This window comes from Macaca nemestrina, chromosome 2 (assembly GCF_043159975.1).
Source record: "Macaca nemestrina isolate mMacNem1 chromosome 2, mMacNem.hap1, whole genome shotgun sequence".
Lineage (NCBI taxonomy): Eukaryota > Metazoa > Chordata > Mammalia > Primates > Cercopithecidae > Macaca > Macaca nemestrina.
Window position 1 is genome coordinate 59,228,157 of NC_092126.1, and position 25,608 is coordinate 59,253,764.

The 25,608-nt window shown below is 39.5% G+C and overlaps 1 protein-coding gene across 5 annotated transcripts in view; it reads left to right on the plus strand.

Annotated features, from left to right (window-relative positions):
* Positions 1-25,608, plus strand: part of LOC105488578 (potassium voltage-gated channel subfamily A regulatory beta subunit 1) — a 501,524-nt gene that overhangs the window by 414,148 nt on the left and 61,768 nt on the right. For all 5 annotated transcript variants that reach the window (XM_071091130.1, XM_011752785.3, XM_011752788.3 and 2 more), the window contains 6 exons: positions 2,019-2,056; positions 6,576-6,655; positions 8,943-8,987; positions 12,846-12,890; positions 14,752-14,795; positions 23,235-23,321. In XM_071091130.1, the coding sequence (XP_070947231.1) occupies positions 2,019-2,056; positions 6,576-6,655; positions 8,943-8,987; positions 12,846-12,890; positions 14,752-14,795; positions 23,235-23,321 (339 nt within the window). The remainder of the gene's footprint in view (positions 1-2,018; positions 2,057-6,575; positions 6,656-8,942; positions 8,988-12,845; positions 12,891-14,751; positions 14,796-23,234; positions 23,322-25,608) is intronic.

The window sequence follows — 25,608 nt, forward strand, 5'->3', positions numbered from 1 at the left end:
AAGTTTATTAAAATACCAAGTGGATCAACACCATTCTAATCAAGCAAAACAAGGCACCCTGTGGGCTGCCCATCTGCAACCTCTGGATACGTAGAGTATAAAAGTAAAACAATGTATACCCTACTTTTATTTTAGTCCCTGAGAAGTAAGAGAAAAGGCACAATTATATCAACGTATTTCTATGAAGTATGAAATCCAAGAGCCATAATTAATTTGGAAATGGTCTAATAAGGCAGCGTGGTGTGCTGAAAAGGATACCCTTCTTGAAGCCAGACATGTTTGGGGAATCCTGGGTATTTCACTTATCAAGTTGGTTAATTTTCGATTCCTCATCTGGAAATAAGGATAAAGTGATCTGGTAAGCTTCTTAGTATACTGTCTGGCATTTGGAAAGTGTTCCATAAATGGTAACCAGGACTGTTAATATGAAATGCAAAATATGCATTTTCAACCACATTTCTTTGTATCCCTCCCAAATATCGCTTGTGCCCAGGCCCTACTGCTCTCACTCCTGCTATCCCTTCCTGTGCTCCCATGTTTCATCTCATGGCCTGATGGTGTAGGCCCCTGCTCATAAGTACTCTCTGGAGTTTCCCACCTCCTTTCCTGGCCTATGCTCTTGCCTCTCCCTAGAACGTCTGTCCATTTCTTCTTCGTTCAGTTAACTCCTGTGAGACTCGACCTAGCTGTCACCTCTTCTAGGAAGTCTTCCTTCAATGCCACCACCCTCCAATCTAAATAGAGCACTCCCTTTTTTCTGCCTTGTGTTCGCCTCAGTCATAGCATTTGTCAAATGGTCTTATAAACCGTGAGCTCCTGGGAGACAGGAACTGGGCCAATCATCTCACTGTTCCTCACACGTGAGTGCAATGCTTTTACGTGGCATGTAATTAGGAATCAGAAGAATTCATTCCCTCCTTTATGAAGGGAAGGGAAGGGAAGGGAATAAATCCTCCTTTTAGGAGGATCTATCCATAAAGGATGGGATGAATAAATGAGGTGACTGGAGACCAGCATAGCAAGTGCTCACTCCACTTCAGCTTCCCTTCTGCTTTACAAAGTTTCAAATGTCTTTGGCTACCGAGTGTGCATTTCTTCCCTTGCCTTCCCAAAGCTTACTCCTGCTGCTCTCTCCACTCTCACCCAAACCCATGGAGATTTCCATTCTGGAATGGCAGGTCTTGACAGAAGAGGCACGTTAAGTGTCACCTCCTGAGTCTTGTAAGTGGGCACTGGAAAGACCTCTAAGAGGGTTTCTTTTGAAAAGTAATAATGAATAAAAATACAGCCACTATTTGGAGGTGAAGAAGGGGAGAACCATAACCATAACCCAAGGTCTTATCTTCACTTTCAGAACATGTGGCTTCTTAGCTCAGTGGGAGCAAGACTATGTCTTGTACACTAGCATCCATAGTCCTATAGCAGAAGAGAAAGCATCTTCTAGGATAGGGCTGCCAATAGCGTGCACGGTAGCTTTCAGTAAAGAAACGGCACCCCTTTCTCCAGAGGGATGCAGACCCCTTCTGGAATACTTAGTGAGAAGAAGACAAACTAGGCCACGGCCCACATGTGCCCCTCATCCAGGTACCTTTGTGAACTACCCATACAACCTACTGAGGTAGTCCCAAGGTAAGAAATTCCCTTATTATGCACAATATTAGAAAAACAATGGGCCGGGCGCGGTGGCTCAAGCCTGTAATCCCAGCACTTTGGGAGGCTGAGACGGGCGGATCACAAGGTCAGGAGATCGAGACCATCCTGGCTAACATGGTGAAACCCCGTCTCTACTAAAAATACAAAAAATTAGCCGGGCGAGGTGGCGGGCGCCTGTAGTCCCAGCTACTCCGGAGGCTGAGGCAGGAGAATGGCGTGAACCCGGGAGGCGGAGCTTGCAGTGAGCTGAGACCCGGCCACTGCACTCCAGCCTGGGCGACAGAGCGAGACTCCGTCTCAAAAAAAAAAAAAAAAGAAAAAGAAAAACAATGATGAATAATAGGCAAATATTTATTCTTTTCTAGGAACATGGGTGACATTTGGAGGTCAAATTTCAGATGAGGTAAGTTACCTTTGGCCTGTATTATGCTGATGAAAGAAAATGCAGAGAGAGCTGTATAGCGGGAGTCCTCTTCCTGGGACTCTGACATTCTACAGGGATAAGGTTTAAATCACAGGAAATGGTTAAATCGCCTCAGAGGTTATTGTTGATTTTATTTTGCCTGTTGTATTTTTTCCATTTAGACTATTAATAGCCCTTGAAGCTGTATACTATACATGCAGGTTGAGCAGTTAGAGAACGAAACAATTTGGAATAAACATTAGTCACTTTATGAAAAGATTGTATTGCTGTGATGTGATTTTGCTTCATTTATTTGTTTATTTTTAGCTGCAGCTAGGATGACTAACTTGTCTCAATTTGCACAGAAGTTTCTCAATTGTAGTATTGAAAGCCCACGTTGCAGAAACCCTCTCAGTCCTAGGAAAACTGAACAGTTGGTCACCTGCCTTGGGCAACTTAATCTAACCTCTCTGAGCCTCAGTCCATCCTATATAAAATGAGATGCTAATGCTAACCTTCACGGTCTGTTAAAAGGATTAACACATCATGCTTGTCAGATGTTTATATAGTCCTCTGACTAGCAGGTAGCAGACACTCAATAAATGGCAACTATGGTAATTATATTTACCATAAAATTCCTTTAGATGATCATTTACACAGTCAAAACAGTACTTACCAAAGTGACATTTTTATTGTTTCCTTTAAGGAATACCTTCATGGCACAAGTGAGGTATGCAGGCATTGAGCACCAAGAACTCCCCTGAGGGCAATGCCCTGAGTCCCTCTGATCCCTCCTTGTCTACTTGCAAGAAGAGTCAGGGATAGTGTATCTGAGCGGGATCCAGTCACACTCTACCATTGACCGACCTGGTTTACTAACATTTATGTGTATTAACAGCGGCCACATCAATAAAATGCTCATACCCTCTGTTCAGCAGGATGGTGGTTAAGATTAACGAGATGATGCCTGTAAAGGGCTTAGTGGCGTACCTGGCCCAGAATAAGCTCTTTACAAAGGTAGTGCTTACCATCATTTCTAATGAGACACTTGGGAAACTGAGGCTTTTCTCCACAGCTCCCAAAATCACCAGTGTTATTTAGCAGATCTGAGAGAGAAGTCTTAACTGTCTATTCTTGTCTGTCCTAATGCCTGTTCCCTGTATTGGGCACATGTCACCTTAGAGGGCTTGCCTCATGGAGGCTCCCCTGGGATGCAGACTTTAAGCTAGAGAGTAGCCTGCAGGACAGTTATTAGGAAGTGTTCTCAGGATCAGCACAGGGCAGGGAAGAAAGCAGCACTGGGCAGACAGAGAACTTGGGTCATGATGCAGCCTCAACAATGACCTCAGCCAACTCCATGGGGATCTCCGAAGCTGAGATGGTTCTGCAGAGTTGTCTCAGTCTGGCACAACATAAAGAATTGGGCCTTTATGTCCTTTTACTGACCAGTCATTGGACCAGAGGCTGATCAGGAAGCAGGTCTGACCTTGGGCTAGGTGACTCTCTCTAGCCAAGTGCAATTTCCAGAGAGGGCTGACGGAGGAAGGCCATTTGATGGCAGCATTCACAGCAACTCAGGGAATAAGTCCTTCAGTTCCAAAGGAGAACCTGAGGGCACAGAGTCTACTACAGGGCTCTCTCTGACTGGTACCAGGAAGGGGTGTATGGAAGAGGCACAAAGGCAAAGCCACAGAAAGCAGAGCACAAGCTATGGACTTGAAGTCTCATACAAAATAGGTGGCAAGCAGGGAGGGAGGCCTACAGTTAATAATCCTCTGTATCCAGCACATGTATTACCTACTACTGACTGGATGGTGCTTGGAAGAGAAAAAGACAAAAATATGTACCCTTTCTGAGCAGAGGGGCCAAGTAAAGTGCATTATTTCCCCCTAGTCTTCACTCTCCTCTTCACAGTGTCTGCTCTCTGCTGCAATGAGCCAAGCTTGCCCGGGTTGTAGTGTGCAGGGCTGACCTCTGAGATGAATAATTTCCAAATTTCAAGTCTAAAAACTACAATAAAGCTGTCATGAATGGCTGCTGAAGTGCTCATCTCAGATGCAGACCAGGTAAATAGCTATTGTACCTCCAGAGAGCATCTGTGGCTTTCCGTGGGTCCTTGAAGAGAGAATACCAGCAAAGAGAAGAAGGGAGACACAGCCAGAGTCAGTCTCACCCATCACAGAATTCTTTGAGCTCAGTGCTTTCCATGTAGCAAAAACGCGGATCAATAGCAATGAGTTGACCTACCTCGATTTTTCTGCTTTCTCTCTGGCTTCAAATAATCTCAACACAAAGTACATGCAAATATGGAATACTAGGGCTGGCCATACTACAGTGTGCTGAGTTAATTGTTGACAATTACATCATTGTCAACACTGTCTCAGGAGGTGGGGATGTCCCCATCACTGGGAGAGTTCATTTACTGAATTACCATCTGGCAGGGATATTATCAAAAGGATACAAACACCAAACTCTGTAAGGTGCCTCTCAAAGATGATTTGGCTTCATCATAAAATAAAGATAGGTGTTACTGATATGAATAATTATTTCTTTAAAATAATGATGAGAGCAGATTAGCATCTTACAGCACTTAATTTTCAGAGTTTTATTGATTTTTTTTTTTATCTGTAAGGTAGTTAAGGTGCCCTTAACTGTAGGTATCAAAAACCCAACTCAAATCAGGTTAACCCATAAAATAAAAATTATTTTGACTTTTAAGCTAGAAGTGCAGACAAAGAGCAAGCTTCAGGGCTGCCTCTGTCAGTGACTCCCAATCTGCTTCCCAGCGAGTCTCTTGGCCGGTGGGGCTTTGTGTATCAACTGCTTCTTCAGGCAGAAAGACAGCTGCCGGAATCCCAGGCTTCAATTAGAACTGTAATTCCAGGGTAAGGGTGTTGCTCCTAGAAACTCAGTAGGAACAAATAAAAATGTTCCCAGAAGTCCCCAGCAAACTTCTCCTCATATCTCATTGGCCAGGGTGTGTCACATGACCCTTCCTGAGTAACTCTCTCGTGGGCCCCCAGGCCCCCGCTAGAGGGAGGTGAGGTCAGCTTTGCCTGAGGCCTCTGGGCTTCATGCAGGAGGAGGAGATAGCTGAACAAAATCATCCCCATTTTGCAAATGAGGAGGCTGAATCTACAGAGAGGTCAGATGGTTTGCCCAGATTTATCTATCTAGTAAGTAGCACCCTCAAGGCCAGAAACCACTCTTCAGACTTAGTTGGTGATGTTTTTCATTATTTCACATTCAGGCCTTCAAGTCCAATGATTGGGAAACATCTCTGTCATCGTTTAGTTTAAGTCTCCATGCAGAATTCTCCATCTTATCTTAAAAAAAAAAACTCTCTAGATAAGATTTGTGTACATTTTCCAATAATAATATACCAGTATGTCATATGACATAACACAGGCTAATATAAAATACATGCACAATAATGTTTAAAAATAGGACAGTCATAATGGGGAAAACTTGTCTTAACTTTTAATCTCCAGTTAGGATATAATTTAAAAATTATAGGAATACAAGATAAATGTTTTAATGGTAGTAAATTAAAAGCATTAATAGCATACTATTATGCTAAAGAATCTGGATGGACTCCATTTTGCTAACTTGACATTTTTCTTGGTAGGCTAATTTTTAAAGCAAACAGAAAAATAGTTCATTTTGGAAATGCTGATGAAGCAACTTCAGCCTGCCATTAAAACATAATGAAAAAATCAATTATAATTATTTGCGAGGTGTGTAATTTTCCAAATGACTAGTAAGTCAATTGGCAAAATGAAAAAATGGCCCCTCTCCACTGTTGTTTATGGCTATCCCTCTCTGGCTATTCCTTAAGCTGTGTATAGCTATTCTCTACTCTTCTGTCATACTCACTGCTTGCGTGCAGCAGCACAAAGCAAGGAACAAGGAGATTTGAGGTCTGTTTGCAGGCAGAACAGTGAGGAACTGGGTTCCTGGTGAGTCAAAGGCACGCTGCCCCCTCTCTGTGTTGATTCAATGGCTGCTCTACGATGGTGCCTGAGATTTTGCTGAACTGTGGGTGGCAGGAATTTTATAACAGTCACAGCTCTGTCTCAGCATCAAGAAAAAAGTCACAAGCCTTCAGGTCAGGAGTCACCTAGCTGCCAAAACTTACTGGCTTGGAGAAAAGAGTTGAGGAATGGAGTCACCAGTGATACAAATGGCCCCCCTCTGTCAGAAAGATTAAGATGCCATAAAGAATGTTGTCAAACCAGCTCTTCCCAGAAGAGTGAGAAACACAAATCTATCCACTTTGGTCAGGCTAAATCCCAGCCTTCACGTAACTCCTCAGTGCCCTATGTCTGAAGGAAAGAATACTTCAGTCCTATGGATACTGGCTGAGCCTTCTTTCTTTCCCTCTCTTCACTAAAACTAAGAAAAATAAGGAGTGGTTAGTGAGAGGTCAGTGTTCCTAAAGATCAGTAGAGGACTCAAAGTTGCTTCCAGGTTTGGAAAGCACTTGGCTTTTCTGACTGACCTTCCCATCCCCTTGCAGGTTGCTGAACGGCTGATGACAATCGCCTATGAAAGTGGTGTTAACCTCTTTGATACTGCTGAAGTCTATGCTGCTGGAAAGTAAGTCAGTACCTGTTTGTGTCACTCAAATGGCATCTGTAGCACCAAAAGAATCAAACCATTTCCAACATGTTGGTGAAAAGGTTCTGTCCTTTCTCCACGTGTTGATGGCTCTGCTCTGCCCTCTACCACCATTACTAGAATTGGGGATACTGACTGTCTCTGGAACTCTCTGCTCACCCAAACCTTCCTGCGTCTGGTCTCTGTATGAAGAATGGACTGAAGAGGTATATGACCAGGAAGCAATTGCCATGTCTATGTGAGGGACAGCAGAGTCTGGTGCCAGAGTGGTGGCAGTGGAGACTGAGAAATATTAGTTGAATACATTAGTGACCAAATGAATGAACAGGTTCCAAAATGGTTGCTCAAAAGTTAGTGTCATTATTTCATAACCGTATCTCATAGTTCTTCAGCCCCTGAGGAACTGGGACATCCTCCTCGCAGGGAAGCAGAAGCTTCTCTTGTTTACCTCCCTGTCCCTACACTAGCATTACAGGAAGATCAGACGTCAAAGTCAGGATCCCCCAAGATGACAAAGAATCTGTTATCTTTTGTAAGAGGGGATCTCAGAGCCCATTCTGAGGACAGGAAGGGTTGTAGAGAGTCCTCGCTTCTTTTGTGAAAGGAGTCACATCCAACTGCAACCTTCCTTTGAACCCAAGGCAGATTTGGAGCCCTAAGACAGGGCTTGTTAAACTAGAACACATAGGAAATGGGCCAGGCCAGGCCTGAAGTTTCATGCCGTCCAGGTTCCAGCCTAACCAGCACAGTTCAGAATAGATCTGGGACTCCCTGGCCTCCTACTGGGAAGATGGATGTCCAGGTCTCAGAACCAAGGAAACTAAATAGCTGCCCAGCTGTTTGAACAGCTCTGCAATTTTCTAACTGGACTGTGAGGTATAATCACCTGCAGGCCTAATTCACCTCCTTCTAGGTGAGAATTACAATCCAATTGCTGGGCTTGCTGAATCAGGATAATCAGTGGATGGTCCCAGTGCATTTTCTTTGCATGAGTTTCCTCCTTTTCAAGACATGTATATGTTTAAGGACCATCAAGGAGGTTCATAGCTCACATTCTTGACGCTTTCTGTTGAATCCAAGGAGAGAAAGTAAAGGTTATAGGGTCTTGCTCCTTTCTGCCTTCTACCCCTTTCCATTGTTTTCTTCTTGTGGAATCCTGCTTAGTACCAAATGGCACTAAGGTAGAAAAAGGGAGAAGTAAGTAGCAAGTCTGTTAGAGTCCTGTTTGTATTACTCCTGTGAGGATAATCGCTCTGATTAATTATTGATTGTCAGTCTATAATTGAGATAGGTTTCCACTGTGAAATGCAAGGTTGTAAAAGGTAACAGAGAGATCGGGAGAAGCAAAAGCAACACACCAATGCAAGACTCAATGCTTGTCTCTTTGGGGCATACTCCACAGCTAACCTGCATCATAGCTTATTGCAAGCTATACACTCTAACAAAGACAGAACTTTCAGTTAAAACCAATAATGATTAGCCATGACTCCTGTCCACAGCATCCTAATGGGCAAGGTGCTAATTCCACTGATTTCCCATTCACTAAGCCTCTGAGAGCCCAGCTGCTTCTGACAATGTTGGTCATACTGGGAGGGACATAGAACATTTGTCTACTCAATCTCGGGTCCCAGCCTGGGTAGGTGGAAGAGGAGAGGACAGTGGATGCCTTCAGTATGCCTCTGCAACTCAGCCTTAGGGGCAGGAAGGACACTTCGTTATGTCTTCCTCTGTTTTGCTCCTATGACAAAGTTGGTCACTGGAACCTAGGATGTTCCGTACGTGAGTGTTCTCTATGTGGAACATCTAAACCCACAACATCGGTTTTAATTTATACCTGAGAGCCAATAGTTTCTATCTAAGCAATGTGAGGTCTTATTGTTCTCCATGGTCACAATTGAATTGCTTCATAGCAATTAGAAGGAAAACTTTGACCTCCTTTGGACACTACCAAGCAAGACATTTATATATGGGATCATTGGTTCAAAAACACCAAACTGCAAAATGACTGCTGCTGCTTAGTATCAGGACTGCAGGCGGTCTCCTGCCAGCGTGTCAGGATTTGGCAGGTGCTTCTGGAATGCTCCGGAGCAGGATTCTGCAGGCACAAGCAGAAACAGCGGAAACTGTGCTACCAGCCGAGAGCGGCTTCTATTTTCGGGATATGTAGGCACTGAGAGTTCAAACAAGGAATGGTTCTTGTGTTCTGGATTGACTCTTGCTTTTCCAGGACACTGCATCCTAAGACATTATCTGTTTCCCTCTCCAGGGCTGAAGTGATTCTGGGGAGCATCATCAAGAAGAAAGGCTGGAGGTATTGCATTTGCCATAATTATTTGTTTATTTTTAAAAAGATATCGTTTTGCACCAGAGAAGGAAAAATAAAATTATATGACATCTGACCAAAAGGTTGTCAAAAAAAATCAACTGTTGGTAAAGCAATGATTTATAGTGGCTTGAAAATAAATGCCGGCAAGTTCACTTCTGGCACTTCAAAAATTAGTCTAGTCAATGACTAGATCAGTGACTAGTCATTGATCACAATGAATTACCAAAGGGTTGAGCAGAGGAGGGGATGTTCATGAAATATTTGTGCATAAAAAAGTAAACAATTTCATGGCTTCTGACTGCCATTTGTGCTAATCTGTTGTAGGAAGTAACTTGACAGAAAACTATCCCCCCACACACATGCATTTATGTTTGCTGTTTATTTTATTAACTCTGGATGCAAAGAAATGATGAAACAAGAAGACTTTGGGATAAATACCCCAAAGCTTTCTTATCTGAACACATTTAGTCAGCGTCTCTCCTGTGTGCCCAGGAACCCTGTTATCTGGGTATTCAGAAAAGTGCTTCATCTGCTATCCTTGAGAAACACAATGGCTGTGCTGACCTGTCCCTTTCCATCACCTTCTGTAGCCAAAGACAGTGGTAATAAGGGAAGCTATAACATCTATGGACAGTGGGGAGGTAATACTTCCCCATTTCACTATAGATTTCAGCCACAACAGCCACTACTTCCCCCTCATGAATACAGAATTAAGCAAAGCTCAGCAAAGATTACTGGACAAATTTGGGGTCCTCCTCTGCCCTGGCATAATATCTGCTGATTACCAAATAAGTGACAGTGTAATTGTATTAGTGAAGACAACTGTGCAAAGAGCTGTGTACTCATGCTTCAACACTTAGCATGTATTTTCTAAAATTTAGTCTAGGGAAAATGGACATTCTCAAAGAGTTCAAAAGTGGTTTTATTATGCTTTTGCACACATGATTTAAATTCTCTCTAGGAAGCGAAACTAAGAAGGTGAAACAGACCTGCATGTATTTTTAAGGCTGCTTACTCCCCACTCTGAGACAAACTTTCGGTAGGAATAGAGGGCCCTGTGGAAACGGAAAAGCAAACATTTATAGAGATATGAACAAATAAACTTTGATGACCTACTTTCTCCTTCTCCCTTCTTCTCTCCCACCCCAGGGAACTGTAAGGATGTTAATAGAAAACTATATTCCACCTTATATATGGGAAAACATTCATGTTCCCACTCAGTCCTTCACCTTGCCTGAGTTACCTTCCCACTCAAAGTATTGGTTCACCCATCACTGCCTAAATAGGGACTGTATCCATTCCCTATGGTTGCTGCAACAAAGGACCAGAAACTGGGTATCTTAAAATAACAGAAATTTATTCTTGCATGTTTCTGTAGGCCAGAAATCCAAAATCAAGGTTTGACTTCAAGGTTGGCAGGGCCGTGTTCCCTCTGACATTCTGGGTAAAGTTTAGAGTTCTTCCTCGCTTCCTCTTAGCTTCTGGCGGTTGCCAGCCACCCTGGGCATTCCTTGGCCTGTGGCTGCAGCACCTCAGCTCTCCTCCCATGTGTCTGTGTGTCTTCTGATAAAGACACCAGTCATATTGGATTAACGGCCTGCTCTACCTATTAACTAATTATATCCGCAGTGATCCTATTTCCAAATAAGCTCACATTCTGAGGTTGTGTGGGTTAGGACTTTAACATATCTTTTTGGGGTACATGATTCAATTATAACAGAAACCTTGGAGATAATTCCACTAATAGTACAGTGAGGTCTGCAACAAGGTGTAGGCTGCTGGAGTACATCTAAGGAAGAAGGGAAAGCATCAGCGCAGTAGCTATTTTCTTTCTTAACACCCAGAGAACATTAAATGGTCACTCTCCATAGCTGCAGAACCTATGTTATATACCTTTTGTAGAAAATAGATTACCATGCATATTCCACAAACTGCCTTTCATTCTTGCAAATAAAAACTCAAGCTACAATTATACTCCAGAATGTTTATATTAGTTCACAGTTGCCCCCATGAGACTGGTGAAAAGATAAACCATAGCATCATAGCTTTGAGCCTATGAAAGCTGTTTCGACTAGCACACTTGACTTCTGGTTCTGGCGTTACCACTTGCTAGCTATGTCATCCAGGACAAGTTATTACACTTCTCTGATTCTCAGTTTAACCACCTGTAAAATGGACAGCGTAACAGTTCATGAAGTGTCATGCTGACAGAGTGAGATAAGGTGTGCAAAAGCATTTTGAAGGCTATGCTATATCACTGTAAAATGCATTATCATTCTCTACGCACTCAGAAGAGTTGCTCTAATAGCCTCTGTGGGAGTCAGTGATAATTTGCCAGGCTGCTGTCTACTCTTGCTCTTTGAACATATATGTTGGTGTGCATACCCTTATAGGCCAAATGTTTTACAGGAAGCCTAACTTTGAAAAACTAAGTCTGTAGCAGTGTTTGTATAGAATGTGCAGCTTTCAATAATCAAAAGGACTGCATTCAGTTTTTATAATATTCCATCCCGCTTTTTGTGGAAGGTTGAAAGTGCTAAAGGAGACCAGGCTCGCCTGTGGCAGATTGCTATTATAATAGATATCATGAGGTTGATGTATTAACCTGGAAAGTACATCAGCCCTTTCAGGTTGTGTAATCTCCAGGTACATGTATTTATCGACCTTCCATTACAGTGATTCAAATTACTTTTTGGAGGATTAACTTCAGTGGGATGGGGCTGCTAACATTTTCAACAAATTTTTCTTGTTGCAACCAAGTTGTCAGAATTGTCACCGTCATTCCCTGTTGGTTATCATTAATCATACTAGGCTTTTATACCTGAGAGCCCTGAGGCGTTGACTTTACAGATGATAGAATTATAAATGCCTTATTTCAAGCACTCCTGAAGATTGGCCTTAACCTTTGAATCTCAAATGATTTTTTTTTCTAGACCAGTGAGATCAAATTACATACTGAGGGAAACCAAATTGCACTGAGATCTGTTTCCCAATTTTATTGTATCCCTGTAGTTCTCAAGACATATTTTTTATTCCATGATCATAATACTAGGATTGCATTTCCTGCCCTTGGTTGTGGCTTTCAGAAGGTAATAAGTTTGCTGATGAGATTTGCACATTTCATTCCCTTAGCAGTAAAATGGTAGAACCTTGAGCTAAGGATTTTACGACTGTTTTCCTAAAATGACATTTCCATTTAATAAGACACTCAAAGACATTTTTTTCCTGTTTGTTCTAAATATTTACTATTATAATTCACTTCATCATTTAGATTTCTATGTAGTCAGTTCCTGCCTGTTAATGTGATGTTAGAAGGGATAATAACTCAGAGCCACAAGGGTCCGTGTTCCTTGGCAGAGAGTGGAGTCCTCCTGGGAGGAGTTCGTATGCAATCAGCGTTAGGCCAGATGCTGAATACACGTGTTCGTTGGTGTTTGTTCATTTGACCTACTAAAGCAATTCATCCCCTCAGTCCTTTCACTTCCATCCCCACACGCCATTTCTGACCCTCCATGCTGGCCCACCACTCACCTTCACTTTGCTATGTCCACCTGGACTTGCTGTCAGTTCTCAATCTGACTTGTTATCACTGCCCTCCACCTCCTCCAGGCAAAGATCATTTCCATTCAGCCTCTTCCTCTAGGATCCAACTTTGAGTCCCCCCTCACTAGCTTCCCTTTGTCTTTATTTCAGTGAGATGGATTAACAAATTTACCTCTTTACCAATTTTTAAAATGTGAGGTACAATAACAAATTCTTTCTGGTGCTATTATAATAATATGACTCGGTACAATAACCTGTATGTATTTACTACTTCTCTGTGTTTGTCTGTTTGATATACAGGAGGTCCAGTCTGGTCATAACAACCAAACTCTACTGGGGTGGAAAGTAAGTTATTTTTCCTACTAAACAGAAAACCACTAGTAGTTCCTGCTTTTTTGCTGTTAGGCAGTTATTTTACATATAACATACTAAGATTAATTGGCTTAGAGAGAGGATTTTTTTTTTTCTCATACTAAGGAAATACCAATTAGCCTAAGATTTAATTTCAGCAAGGTACTCCCAAAGAAATTTAGTGCAAAGCATGTGGTCACTTGTTACTAAGTGATTAATGTAGATTTTTCAAATACCAGTCTCATACTTAGAATCATTTCCAAAATAGAGTTCAAATTTCAGGAAAGGAAAATAGGCATGAAGCATCACAGAAGAAAAGTCACTCAAATCTGCCAAAACTCAGAGACTTCTACAGAATGCAAAGATAAAAATATCTTGTCTGGCTCCATGTCTAAGTCTCTGATCATTTCTGCAGAGGGCTCTGAAAGTGCTGATCAAAAGAACCATCTCATTGGAGAATAACACGGAGCTACCTGTATCACTCGCTGTCAGGCTAAATGAAAGAGAAATGTGCTCTCTGTTGTGGGATGCAGAGAAGATTTCATGGAATGAATTGGCTTCTTATGGGCCTGCTGGCATTTGAACTGGTACTTACATTATTCAGCAGGACTTAGAAGGCTGGCCTTTTGACAAACATGTAAGAAGACAGCAAGCTATTCCATATACCAGAGCAATCATTGGTACTGTGCTTTTCCATCTTTGAGACAGAAATCATAACAAAAAGAAAAATGCTGGAGTTTTAACAAAAAGCAAAAACAAACAAAACCTTATTTATCTTCCTATAATTGATAGGGAATTTTTTTAATTGGAGGCAGAGGCCAATTCTTCTTTAGGAACCTTCTAATCAAAATGTATATGTGTATATACACACTTGTAAACATATACTCTGTTTTGTTGTTGGTTTTGAGCCTATTTATAATGATATGAAGACAGAAAGATGAATTTAAATTTGTATTCCTGTAGTAATCTGTACAAAAATAAAGCAACATCATGCCTATGAGAAATGCGGATTTTCATTGCCTGTGTTTTGATTCACAGTGCCATTGTTCAGTGCTTTTGCAATGCCACAAAACCTTGCAGGAAATAAGACAGTCTGCAAGAACTGTTATATCGTAGAATATGTAGTAGAATACTACCTACAGTATTACTAATGTATTTATTAAAAATACCGAATAAGAATATATTCACAAAAGTGAATGGTAGATATTATATTTAAAAAGAAGCTGCCAAAGGTATTGAAGATGAAGAAACATGTTATCATTACTTTAAAATTCAAGTACCATATTTCATTCAAATTGGCCAGAGCTTGAGAATTGGGAAGGCAAAAGTCCTTATGATTAAGGGTCTGTCTTCTGGAGATACTAATTTAAGGAACATTTGCTTCATTGCATTTTAATTTAGTTTTAAAATTTATTTTGGAAGTCAAAGGTACTTCCACATTTGCTTCCTTTATCAGAAAAGCTAACAAAGAAACTTCAGCAGCCTGGCAATCTTACAGTAAGCTCACAAACCTATGTCAAGCCTTTTATTTTCTTTAGATTGGTTAAGAACAAGGTGAAAAGGTTGTACAGTGTCTTGAGTTAAATATGGACAGAGTGTACGTGGCTGAGTTGCTGTTTACTGGAGCCTGGTGCTGAGCATGATAGAGGCATGGTGACCGTCGTGGATAATTCATCTACTGAGGTCTCCAAAGAAAAGGGGTTCAGTGTGTTGGCCACCAGACTTCTCTCCTCAGCCTCCAGTGGTGCAGAATTTGATAAGAACAGGGTACAAAACTAGCATTTCAGATCAGACATTTAGAGAAGAAAAGAAAGCCCACTCTCATTCAAAGTTACTTGCTTCTTTTTCTTGGCAGAGCTGAAACAGAAAGAGGGCTGTCAAGAAAGCATATTATTGAAGGTGGGTGCTTCTGCTTCAATTTTATTTTTGGCTGTGGGCCCCTCGTTCAAGAAGGGTATCAACCAAACAAGTTCAGAATACACTGGAAGAGGAAAAAGTTCTATATGAAAAGTACCACAATCAACCAAGTTTCTTCTTGGGGTTAAATATAGGGAATGCAGAGATGTAGAGGGGAGAATGGAAACTCGAAAGGAAAAGGCAAAATTGTATAGAACTCTTCTCATTTTCAGCTATTACTAATATTAATAAAACATTCCCACAAGACTTTTTGAAAGAGCTTTGTTGAGATATAATGTACGTATCATAAAAGTTTACCCATTTAAAGTGTACATTTCATTAGTTCTGAGTATAATTACAGAGTTGTACACCAAACACCCTAATCTAATGTGAAAACATTTTTATCACCTTTAAAATAAACTTTATACTCACTAGAAGTCACTTCCTATCACCACCTCACCCCCTCCCACAGTCCCAAGCAACCAGGAAATAAAACAGTCAACAAGAACCATTATGTAATAAAGTACTACTACTCAATCGTGAAGATTGTGAGAATTGTGAGTAATTTTTGTTTATTTCTTGCTTGTCTATATATTATAAAATTTTACACTTATACTTTTTGCAGTAAAGAAAAATGTTAAGAGTTTATACTAGTTTGTGAAGTACAGATGCTCCTCAATTTATGATGGGATTACATCTCAACAAACCTATCTTAAATTGAGAATATCTTAAGCTGAAAATGCATTTAATACACCTAACCTACTAAACATCATAGCTTAGCCTAGCCTACCTTAAATATGCTTAAAACACTTACGTTGCCCTACAGTTGGGTAAAACCATCTAACACAAAACGTATTTTATAATAAGGCCTATTTTATAATAAATTGTCACATATATTAATAATTTATTGAATACTGTTCTGAAAGTGAAAAACAGAATGTTGTATGGAAACTCGATGTACAGTTTCTACTAAATGCATATCACTTCCACAACATCATAAAGTTGAAAAACCCTGAGTCAAACCATTGTAAGTTGTGAACTATCTGTATTTCAAAAAAAAATCCAAGAATTTTGTAGCTTTAGGTTCATGATTGATCATTGAAACAAGTGATTTTTCTCCTTTTTTAAAAATAATTTCATTTACTAATTACTAACATCACCAGAAATGTAAAATGTGCTCTAATCTCACCACTTCAAAAATAAAAATAGATAAGGAAGCCAGCTTCTCCATTTGCTCATCCAGCCTCATCCCATCCCAGAGTTTGACAATCTGTATATATCTTCTTCACCTTTTCTCTATGGTTGTACTGACTTATCTATCTATCCATCCATCCAAACACTTGCTTATATTTTAAATATATATATAAACAGTAGAACCAAGCTACAAATACTAACTTGTCTTGATTTTTTCTCAATTAAAATATATAACTTACAGATTATTTTCAGTTTTTAGCGTCATAAAGAATTATACAAGTGACCATCCTTAGGTAAATAGGGTAGATTCCAGAGTGGCATTTCTAAGTCAAAGAATTATACAAATTTTAATACAAAATTACTTTCTAAAAGGAATATGCCATCCTGTTAGATGAGTTGGTCTTATCTCCTTATGTATATATTTATTTATTGGTGAGTTTGAGCTTCTTTTAATAATTTTGTTCTTCTTTTTCTGGAAATTCACTCTTCGTGTTGTCAGGCTGTTTTTCTTTTGATTTGTTTGTCTTGGTCATAACAATTTGCAGGAACTCTTTGTATACTAGTGATGGTCACTGTTTGCTTGGTTATATATATTGCAAATATTTTCTCCCGGGCTGTCATTTCATTGTGAACTTTTTTTTCTTTCCATGAACCTAAGAGATAATGTTTCATTCAAGTATTTTTATTCCAACTTGGAAGCTGATGATCTTTATTGACCTATAAACAAAACTACATTGAAATATCTTAGACTTACAACAGAAAAAAAATAGTTTCAGTATTCAATCACTGAATTTAAAATGAAGACTTTTGAAGCCAGATCTCAAAATGTGTATATATGTGTGTGTGTGTGTATATATATATGTATTCTTTCTCGATTGCCAGTGTGAATCATATGTGTGTGCATGTTTGTGTGTGTGTACATAGATATATACCATAATAATTACATCACTCCACTGTCTCCAAAGCCTTTATATAGGTTTAGTATCTCTCACTGACTATTTTTAAATATAATTTTAAGCATATGTGCTTTGAAGTCAGACAGACCTTTGTACAAGTTCCAACTCTGTCATTTATGAGCTAGTGACTTTGTGCAAGTTCCTTAACCTACCTAACCTCTGTCTCCTTAACTATAGACTATAAATATAAGGGTTACTATATGAGGATAAAAATTATATAATTCACATTGAGCACAGTGTCTGTCACATAATAAGCACTTAATACATGTTATTTTTGTCATCATCAACTGCTAGTCCTCATTCCGTGGATAAGGATACTACTAAGTAGTGACATTCTGAAACAGCCACAACAAATGACAAACTTCTAGCCCTCAGAAAAACCTCCAGATTCCTCACCCAAACAGCATCCTTTCTCAGGCCTTAGTGTCCCATTTGACACTGTAAAATCAAAGCTAACCTGCCTCTCAAAACTGTTACTGCCCTAGCATTCCTGCTCCAGCATTTGCCCTCATGACTTGTGTTCTCTTCCATGGAGTTTGTCAGTGACAAATAACCAAGTCAGCTCACAGAACCACGCTGAATGAACAGGGCAGCAGTTTGCTGCCAGAAAAGTTCTTGTTTTTTGTTCTTTTCTTGTTAATCTAATTAATTAGGAAAGAGAGATTCAGAAAATGGTTGACACTGGCAATTAACAAAGAAATATAAAATCGAAGAGAAAAAGAAAGGAGAAGGTATGCTACTATACTCCTCACTGAATCTCCATGGCTCTAATATTTACCAGAGTGTGTACATAATTTCAGGGTTCTTTCTTCTTTCTTTCTTTACTTTTTTTTTTTTTTTTTTTTTGAGACAGAGTCTTACTCTGCCACCTAGTCTGGAGTGCAGTGGCATGATCTCGGCTCACTGCAACCTCCGCCTCCAGGGTTCAAGTGATTCTCCTGCCTCAGCTTCCCAGGTAGCTGGGACTACAGGCATGCGCCACCATGCCCAGCTAATTTTTTTGTATTTTTAGTAGAGATGGGGTTTCACCATGTTGGCCAGACTGGTCTCAAATTCCTGACCTCAGGTGATCTGCCCACAAATAAGCATTTTTTCAAGCCTCATATGACATAATAGAAATACCTTAAATTCCCTCCACCTTTAAATAAGTCAGGAATTCTCTTAGGAACTAATCTCTGAGGATGGATAAACCAGTTCAGCTGAAATTCAAGCTGACCCAGATTCAAACTTTAACACAAAATTTCAAACTTTTGAGATGGAAGAAGAATTGAGATCATTTGTTATTATGTTGGTGGTGGTGGTGTTATTTTACAGTCCATAGTTTCTGCCAAAGATAAAGCTTTGTGATTACAAGAGAATTAGCTCAAAGTATTTTCTAGGCAGGCTGAAATTAGGGGATTGAGTGAATTTTGCAGAAAAGCAAGGACATGAGATGAGACCCAAAATAAAGTTTAAAAGAGTTTACAAGTCATTATCCTTGGATTTCACTGGTACTTGGTTCTGTGATGAAGGTGACCTCATTCGACATTGGAGATTTGTATACAAATTAAATTTGAGAAGTACTATTAGAGGATAAGACAGAAAGTTCAAATTGATACAGAGTTCAGGCCACTTCTGTGCTGGCTGACCTGAGCCACCTGAATTAGTTTACAGAGTATACGATGAGCTTGACTTGTGTATAATGTAGGTTTGAAAGAGTTCATGTTGAAAGGCCTTTTTAATGAGCCCAAAGTTCTTGACTTAGATCTGCTTAGGTGTAATGCTCTCCTTAGATTCACAAGGAGGAGGAAGAAATTTCACTAGTAGATTGATTGCACTCATTTAGAATCCCAAAGTCCCCTCGGGTTCTAAAATCCAATTTACTCATTCAGCCATTCCACAAACATTTGTTAAACCCCAATTTGAGCCAATGTTGGAATGGAGCAGGGCAGATTCCTTTGGTGCTGGCTCGGCATGGTGGCTTATGCCTGTAATCCCAACGATTTAGGAGGCTGAGACGGGAGGATGGCTTGAGGCCAGGAGCTTGAAACCAGCCTGGTCATCATAGTGAGACCCTTGTCTCTACAGAAAAAAAAAATAATAATAATAAATAAATAAATAAATAAATAAATAAATAAAAATAAAATAAACACGTTCCTTCAGTGCCTAATGTAAAGGAAAAGAAATAGTTTGGTAGGTCACTGAGTAAGAATAAGTAAATCTCTTGTGTATTCCAATAGCCAAAAGCTGTGTCTGACTCTACATTTGCCTTTCAGATAAACAGTTTTGTTATGCAATTCAAAACACAAATCCACTGCCATTGTTTTTGGAGTAGGAGAGGAAAATAATCTGAGAAAGCTCTGCTTGAAACTTTTAAATTAATAACAAATGTTAAACTCTATGAACTTTAAAAGAAAAAGACAATCTATGATTTTTCAATTAAAGAATACATTTCTAAACAAATGGATTTGCCACAGGATTTTTTTTCCGTGTACTACATTCATGTAAACGTACATCACCCATCGAGGATAACCACGTTTCATAACAGGAGGCACAGCCACATGCTGAATATGATTCCGATACAACTCAGCCTTTAAAAAAGAAGCAGATGTCTCAAATTATGACGATAGGTCTGCTGAGAAAAAACTAGAAATTATATAAACAATGTATATTATTTAAGGCAACTTTTTTTGCAAGCTAGATAGAAAAGCAAGTGCGTGGTAGGTGTAAAAGGTGACGACACAGCATGCTTAAATAGAACCCTTGCAGAATCTCCAAACTACTGATTTCCTTGCTTCCACACAAACCTGCAGCACCGAACACCCCATCCACCTCTAACTGTGCCAATCTGCTGACTGTCTGGAATAAGCATATTTCTTTAGAAACCTGTGAAATATGCTTAAATTGAATTAAGGTTACCTTCTAAACATTATGGTTCTTGTTAAACTTTGGAACCTAAAAGAAAAATGGACTTAGTTTTTTTTTTTTTTTTTTTTTTACTGTAGTCACTTGAAAACTATTTTCTTTAAGTAATTTATTTTCCTGTGAACTTTTGAGAAATTGCCAGTTTACTTCTAATTATCTCCTCAAGGTCAGGGAGCATTTCTGCTGTTTCTCCTGTTTTCTCCTCCCACAGGTGCTGGGTTAGTGCAGAGGGACAGGCTAAGGTCAAATTGCCTTCAGCAAGTGCATTTACTGCACTGGAGCACTTAACTCCTTAGGTTAAGATTGGCTGCCCAGCTGCCCTTCTGGAGCCAAGGTTAATGCATTTTTGCATGTCTACTTAAACTTAAAACAATACCTGGCCCTAAGCCAGTGCTCAACAAACATTTGCTAAATGGAGATAGAACCCGATGACTTGTTTTTTTGAAACTAAACGTAAATGACTCTGAAGGAGATACTCATGAAACATATCTTAATGAAAAAGCAGGAATACCTGGTTTGGTTTGTAGTCACATGAAAGACCAAAGCAGGAAGATCAGCTAGCACCATTTTGTCCTTGGACAGATGAGGAAACTGAGGCTCAGAGAGGCTAAGGGATATCACAGCGTTATTCAGGACAACCCAAATCAGTACCTTGAATCCCAGACCCTGTGCCTCACCTCCTCTGAACGCCAGACTGGTCCATCCAGCTGCCAAGAGCTCCATGTAGTGACTGAGGTGCTGCTTAGACTAAACTTGGCTCCCCGACCACCTCCGGTTAGCTTTCCCCCTGACTGCCCCATTTAGTAACAGTCACTTCACTTCTCAGGCCCCAAATCTAGGAGTCGTTCTTGTTTACTCTAACCTCCACACCCTATATGCAGCACACCAGCAAGTCCGTGTATTTCTACTTACACCACTTGTCTCAAATTTATACACCTCTCACTAACTTTGTCTGAGCTGGATGGGCTGCAGTGGCTGTGCCTGCCTTCACTCTTGTGCCTTCAGGTCCCTCTCAGCAGGTGGAGCCATTGGTTCAAAATGGAAATCTGATCATATTATTTCCCCTGCTTAATCTCCTCCTCACTGGAACCTCCCCTACCAGTGTCTTTAAATCTCACACAGAATCCAAAGTTCATACCATGGATTACAAGACTTTATGTGATTGAGATTTGTAAAGTGAGTGGATAGTGTCCTTTGGAGGGACAATTTCCTTTCATTCCACTTCAAAGTCAGAGGAGGGATCACTGGCCTCAGATACTTGAATTTCTTGCCAAATATCAAGAAAGAGTGCTTTTCAGAGAAAGAATTAAAGAGGTGGGAATGACCAAATACCATGAGGCTGACCTTAGTATCAAGTCCATATCATTAGTTCCAGGTACACATTACAACCTTGAACAAGGAACCTGTGCCAATAGATGCTCTCAATATGCACTGTTAGAGCTCCTTGGGATGAAGACTGTGTCTGTGCATCTTTAAACGCTGAGAGCCTGGCACAGTCTCAGGATGAAATTGGGACTCAATACATGCTCATGGGATGGAATAATAAATGACAAAAAGTCACACCTATCTGTGACATGCCTCATCACACAGTGCTGTAACAGTGCCAAGTTATTTGTAGCTGCTTCTGCTAGTTACTCTCAGCCCACACTGAGCTATTTAGAAGAGAACAGGAAGAGAGGGCCATTGTCAGAAAACAAGATACTTATTTCGTCTGCCAAGCACAGGCCAGAACTGTCATTAAATGCCCCTCTCCAAAACAGGGGGTCTAGTGAAAATTTTTGGCATTTGGTCTTTTGCTGTCTTCCCCCTGGCACTTTCCAGATGTGAACACCACGGTATAATTTCACGTTGTGGTTCTGTAGACTGTGTTACACAGCTCTCCCAGGAACACCAATTCTGAAGGTGTCAGTATTGGCCCACTGCAGACTAGAGAATTGAGTCTCAAAAAAAGGTCAAAGAACCCAAGTGGGGTCCCAAGCATGCTAGAGTGCAGATTTCCAGCCTTTCAAACCTTGTGATATCCTGTTATTTGTTTACTTAGTATTCCTGTCCTTTCCTTACCTCCTCCCTGCATAAAACTGTTCCCAAAAGTGGCTCATATCATGATATTTTTTCACGTTAATTTAACTTCACACCGTTTCTTGAAATAGCTGGTGATACCCTGTGCCTGAGCATCACGGAAGGTTTATAAGAGCAGGCATTAGACCTCATAACATCTGTCTGCCCTAATCTCTTCATCAAAGCTTTAAACAAGCTGCCATCACAGACAGTCCTTTCTCAATGGATGGAAAATATTTCCGGAACAATATTCAAGCACTCCATCTTCCTGTCAGAAAACTAATTGTGGCTGGCTGATAAACCAGTATGAAAAATCAAATTTAAATGAACCAAATTTAAATTTATAAGAGCCTCATTTAACATGCAATTAATTTTATGTCTATAATAAAGAGAGTAAAGCCTCTGGTCTCCCTGAGGAATTAAAGAGGCTGATAAGAGAATGCTAAATGCTGTGCCCCATGGAAATGGGATAACATGATTCTCAAACACTGTCATCCTTTTGGTTGCATAATATTATATACAATATGTTCTATTTCAGGGAAGTATTAATTTTACTAAAATTAATTTTTTTCTGAGTATTCATAGAAATGTGACCAAATGGTTAGAGCTGAAACATAGGCTGTTGGTTCCTGACGCCCTTTTCAAGTTCTTATTCTCTCCTTTATATTACCTCTTCAGTCTTTATAGCTTCTAATGTTTTTGTTTCTTCCCCCAAAATGGGGAATAATAGAAATGTTAGAGCTCAGCTATATTTTATGTTCCTTAAACTTTGTTCCAATTAGTAAAATGTTGAGCAAAGGCTTCATTTGCTAACCCCTTTATATTACTATTAAAACCAACATTTACATTAAGATGGGGTTGGGGCAGTCATTTATTTCTGATTTAAACCATTCTAATGAGTTTTATGTGTAATAAATGTATCTCTGGCTCACTATAAGCCTATTAAGTGATCCAAAACATAAACATTAATTTGCATTGTTCAAGAAGAAAAACACTAACTGTTGGAAAGAAGCTGCTTTTTATTCTAAACTTTGCTTCTGGATATTGCCTCATACAAGTTACTGTGAAGGTCGTTCCTAAGTATGTATTTTCCTGTGAGAGTGATAATATTCCTGAAAAAGTTCTAAGACTTTTCTTGTTGGGGGAAGTCAGCCTTTGATGTAATTTTAAAACGTTCTAGGGTCAATTAGCAATCATTGTATTCAAAGCATTTTTGAAACTATTCCAATTCTATTTTTTTAAAGTAAATTCTTGAAAGAAACCAAACTTCAACTCTTTGAATACTGCTCATATTTAGATTTTGGGGTTTGTTTCCTGCTTCTGCTCCCAGGATTGAAGGGCTCCCTTCAGAGGCTGCAGCTGGAGTATGTGGATGTGGTCTTTGCTAATCGACCAGACAGTAACACTCCCATGGAAGGTAAGTTAAGAACTTTAATAAAATACTCTAGAATTCTTGATTCAGTTTGAGGACTTACTCTGCTCACAGTAGGAAATGAATTGTATTCAGACTGATTGAACTGAATGTGGAAAAAAAAAAATATTTCTGACTGATGCCTTTTGGCCTCAGCATTTACCCCCAAAACCAATGCTCTGTCTGCTGCATCTTCTTATTTGAAAGCAGTTGAAGGCATTGGGTTTGTGGCTCCCGCTGGTTACAGTGCTCACCTTTTCCAGGTTCATTTCACTTTCGTGATTTCATCAGCTAAAACAATAAGGTTAATTGCAAAGGGGCTTTATAACACAGCCATCATCATTTCACAGTAAATCCTTTCAGGGTCTTCCTATTTTCTAATGGCTCTAAGTCTGATTAGTTTCCAGTCTGTGGTAGCAGTGCTCAGTGGTGCCACCAGCAGGGATTCCACAGCAGCGACTGCTTCAAAGTAAGATTTCATTGCAGTTTGATTGTTGATTCTCAAGGAGCTGCAACATTTTATCGCCTTTCTGTTATAACTGTTTGAGGACCACAGTTTAAGCTTCTTCCTCTGGAAGCTTTCAGAATGTTTCTAAAACCAGATTTTCTTCAATTTACATTTATTTACGGAACTTGCTAGGATGTTTGAGGCAGAAGGTAGTTTGAGAGGATGAGGATGAATTGAAAAGAATGTTCCAGTTAACTGAAGTTCAAAATCACATGGATTATCACTTACCTGAGGTGACTGAGAATGAAGATATTTGAGAAAAAGAGCAAAAATGAATATTCTGGTTATTTGAACAATATGATATGGATTGCCACTTTTAAAATAATTAGAATAGTTTGATTCACATGAGATTACACTGAAGGTAACTTTGTCCTTGATGATTCAAAAGGCAGGATCTTGTAATAAACCAGATTCTGTAAAGAGTGATTCTTGTTATAGGGTTATAGAAGGGTTATAGTAATGGAAAAGTATAAATGATTGACATATTATAAATTTTTCTAGGTTGTATTTCTGACCATAAAAAAGTTATGGAAATTATTTTCCTTGCCATTTATCTCATTCTCAACTACAGAGAAATGTAAAATATATATATTCTTATATCTAACTTTCTCCTACAGTTTTCTTCTTTCTTGAATCTGGGTAAAATTAGGAGTTTATTATAAACAGTATCAGTGTTGGAAATTTTCCATGGAAATGGACATAAATCTACATATTTTTTGTCAAAGCAAAGATTAGGTGTTTGATAAAGCAAATCATAAGCATAAGAAGTATTTATTGCAAGGATAATATGATGTCATACAACTCTTTTATATTTTTTATCTTATTTTTCCATAAGTTATTGGGGTACAGGTCGTAGTTGGTTACGTAAGTGCTTTAGTGGTGATTTGTAAGATTTTGGTGCACTTATCACTCGAGCAGAATACACTGCTCCATATTTGTAGTCTTTTATCCCTTGCCCCTCTCCCACTCTTCCCCCCAAGTCCCCAAAGTCCATTGTAGCATGTTGATGCCTTTGTGTACTCATAGCTTAGTTCTCACATATCAGTGAGAACATATAATATTTGGTTTTCCATTCCTGGGTTACTTCACTTAGAATAATAGTCTCCAGTATCATCCAGGTCACTGCAAATGCTATTAATTCATTCCTTTTTATGGCTGAGTAGTATTCCATCAGATATATATATATATATATATATCTCACAGTTTCTTTATTCACTCATTGATTGATGAGCATTTGAGTTGGTTCCACGATTTTTGCAATTGTGAATTGTGCTGCTATAAACACGCATGTGCAAGTATCTTTTTCAAATAATGACTTCTTTTCCTCTGGGTAGATACCCAGTAGTGGGGTTGCTGCATCAAATGGTAGTTCTACTTTTAGTTCTTTAAGGAATATCCACACTGTTTTCCATAGTGGCTGTACTAGTTTACATTCCCACCAGCAGTGTAGAAATGTTCCAGTCATACAATTCTTAATGACACATGAAAACAGAGCACTAAAGTTATTTAGTCTGCAAAAGTGTCAAGTAAAATGCCATTTAGTGAGGTCTATGAAAGACTGGAATTGCTTCACATTTTAGGTGCCTAGTGACTATTTTCCTCTTTTAGACAGTGTTCTTTGCAACTATACCATGTACAGGATAGCAGAACATCTAAAATTTTTAAGGATTTTTTTCCCCCATCTTACCTCTGCCTTTTATTTTTGGAATATATTGTAGGAGTCTCTCAAACAGAAAACATAATTTACATTACATTTATAGAAGAAGGAGGAAATCCTCAATTAGG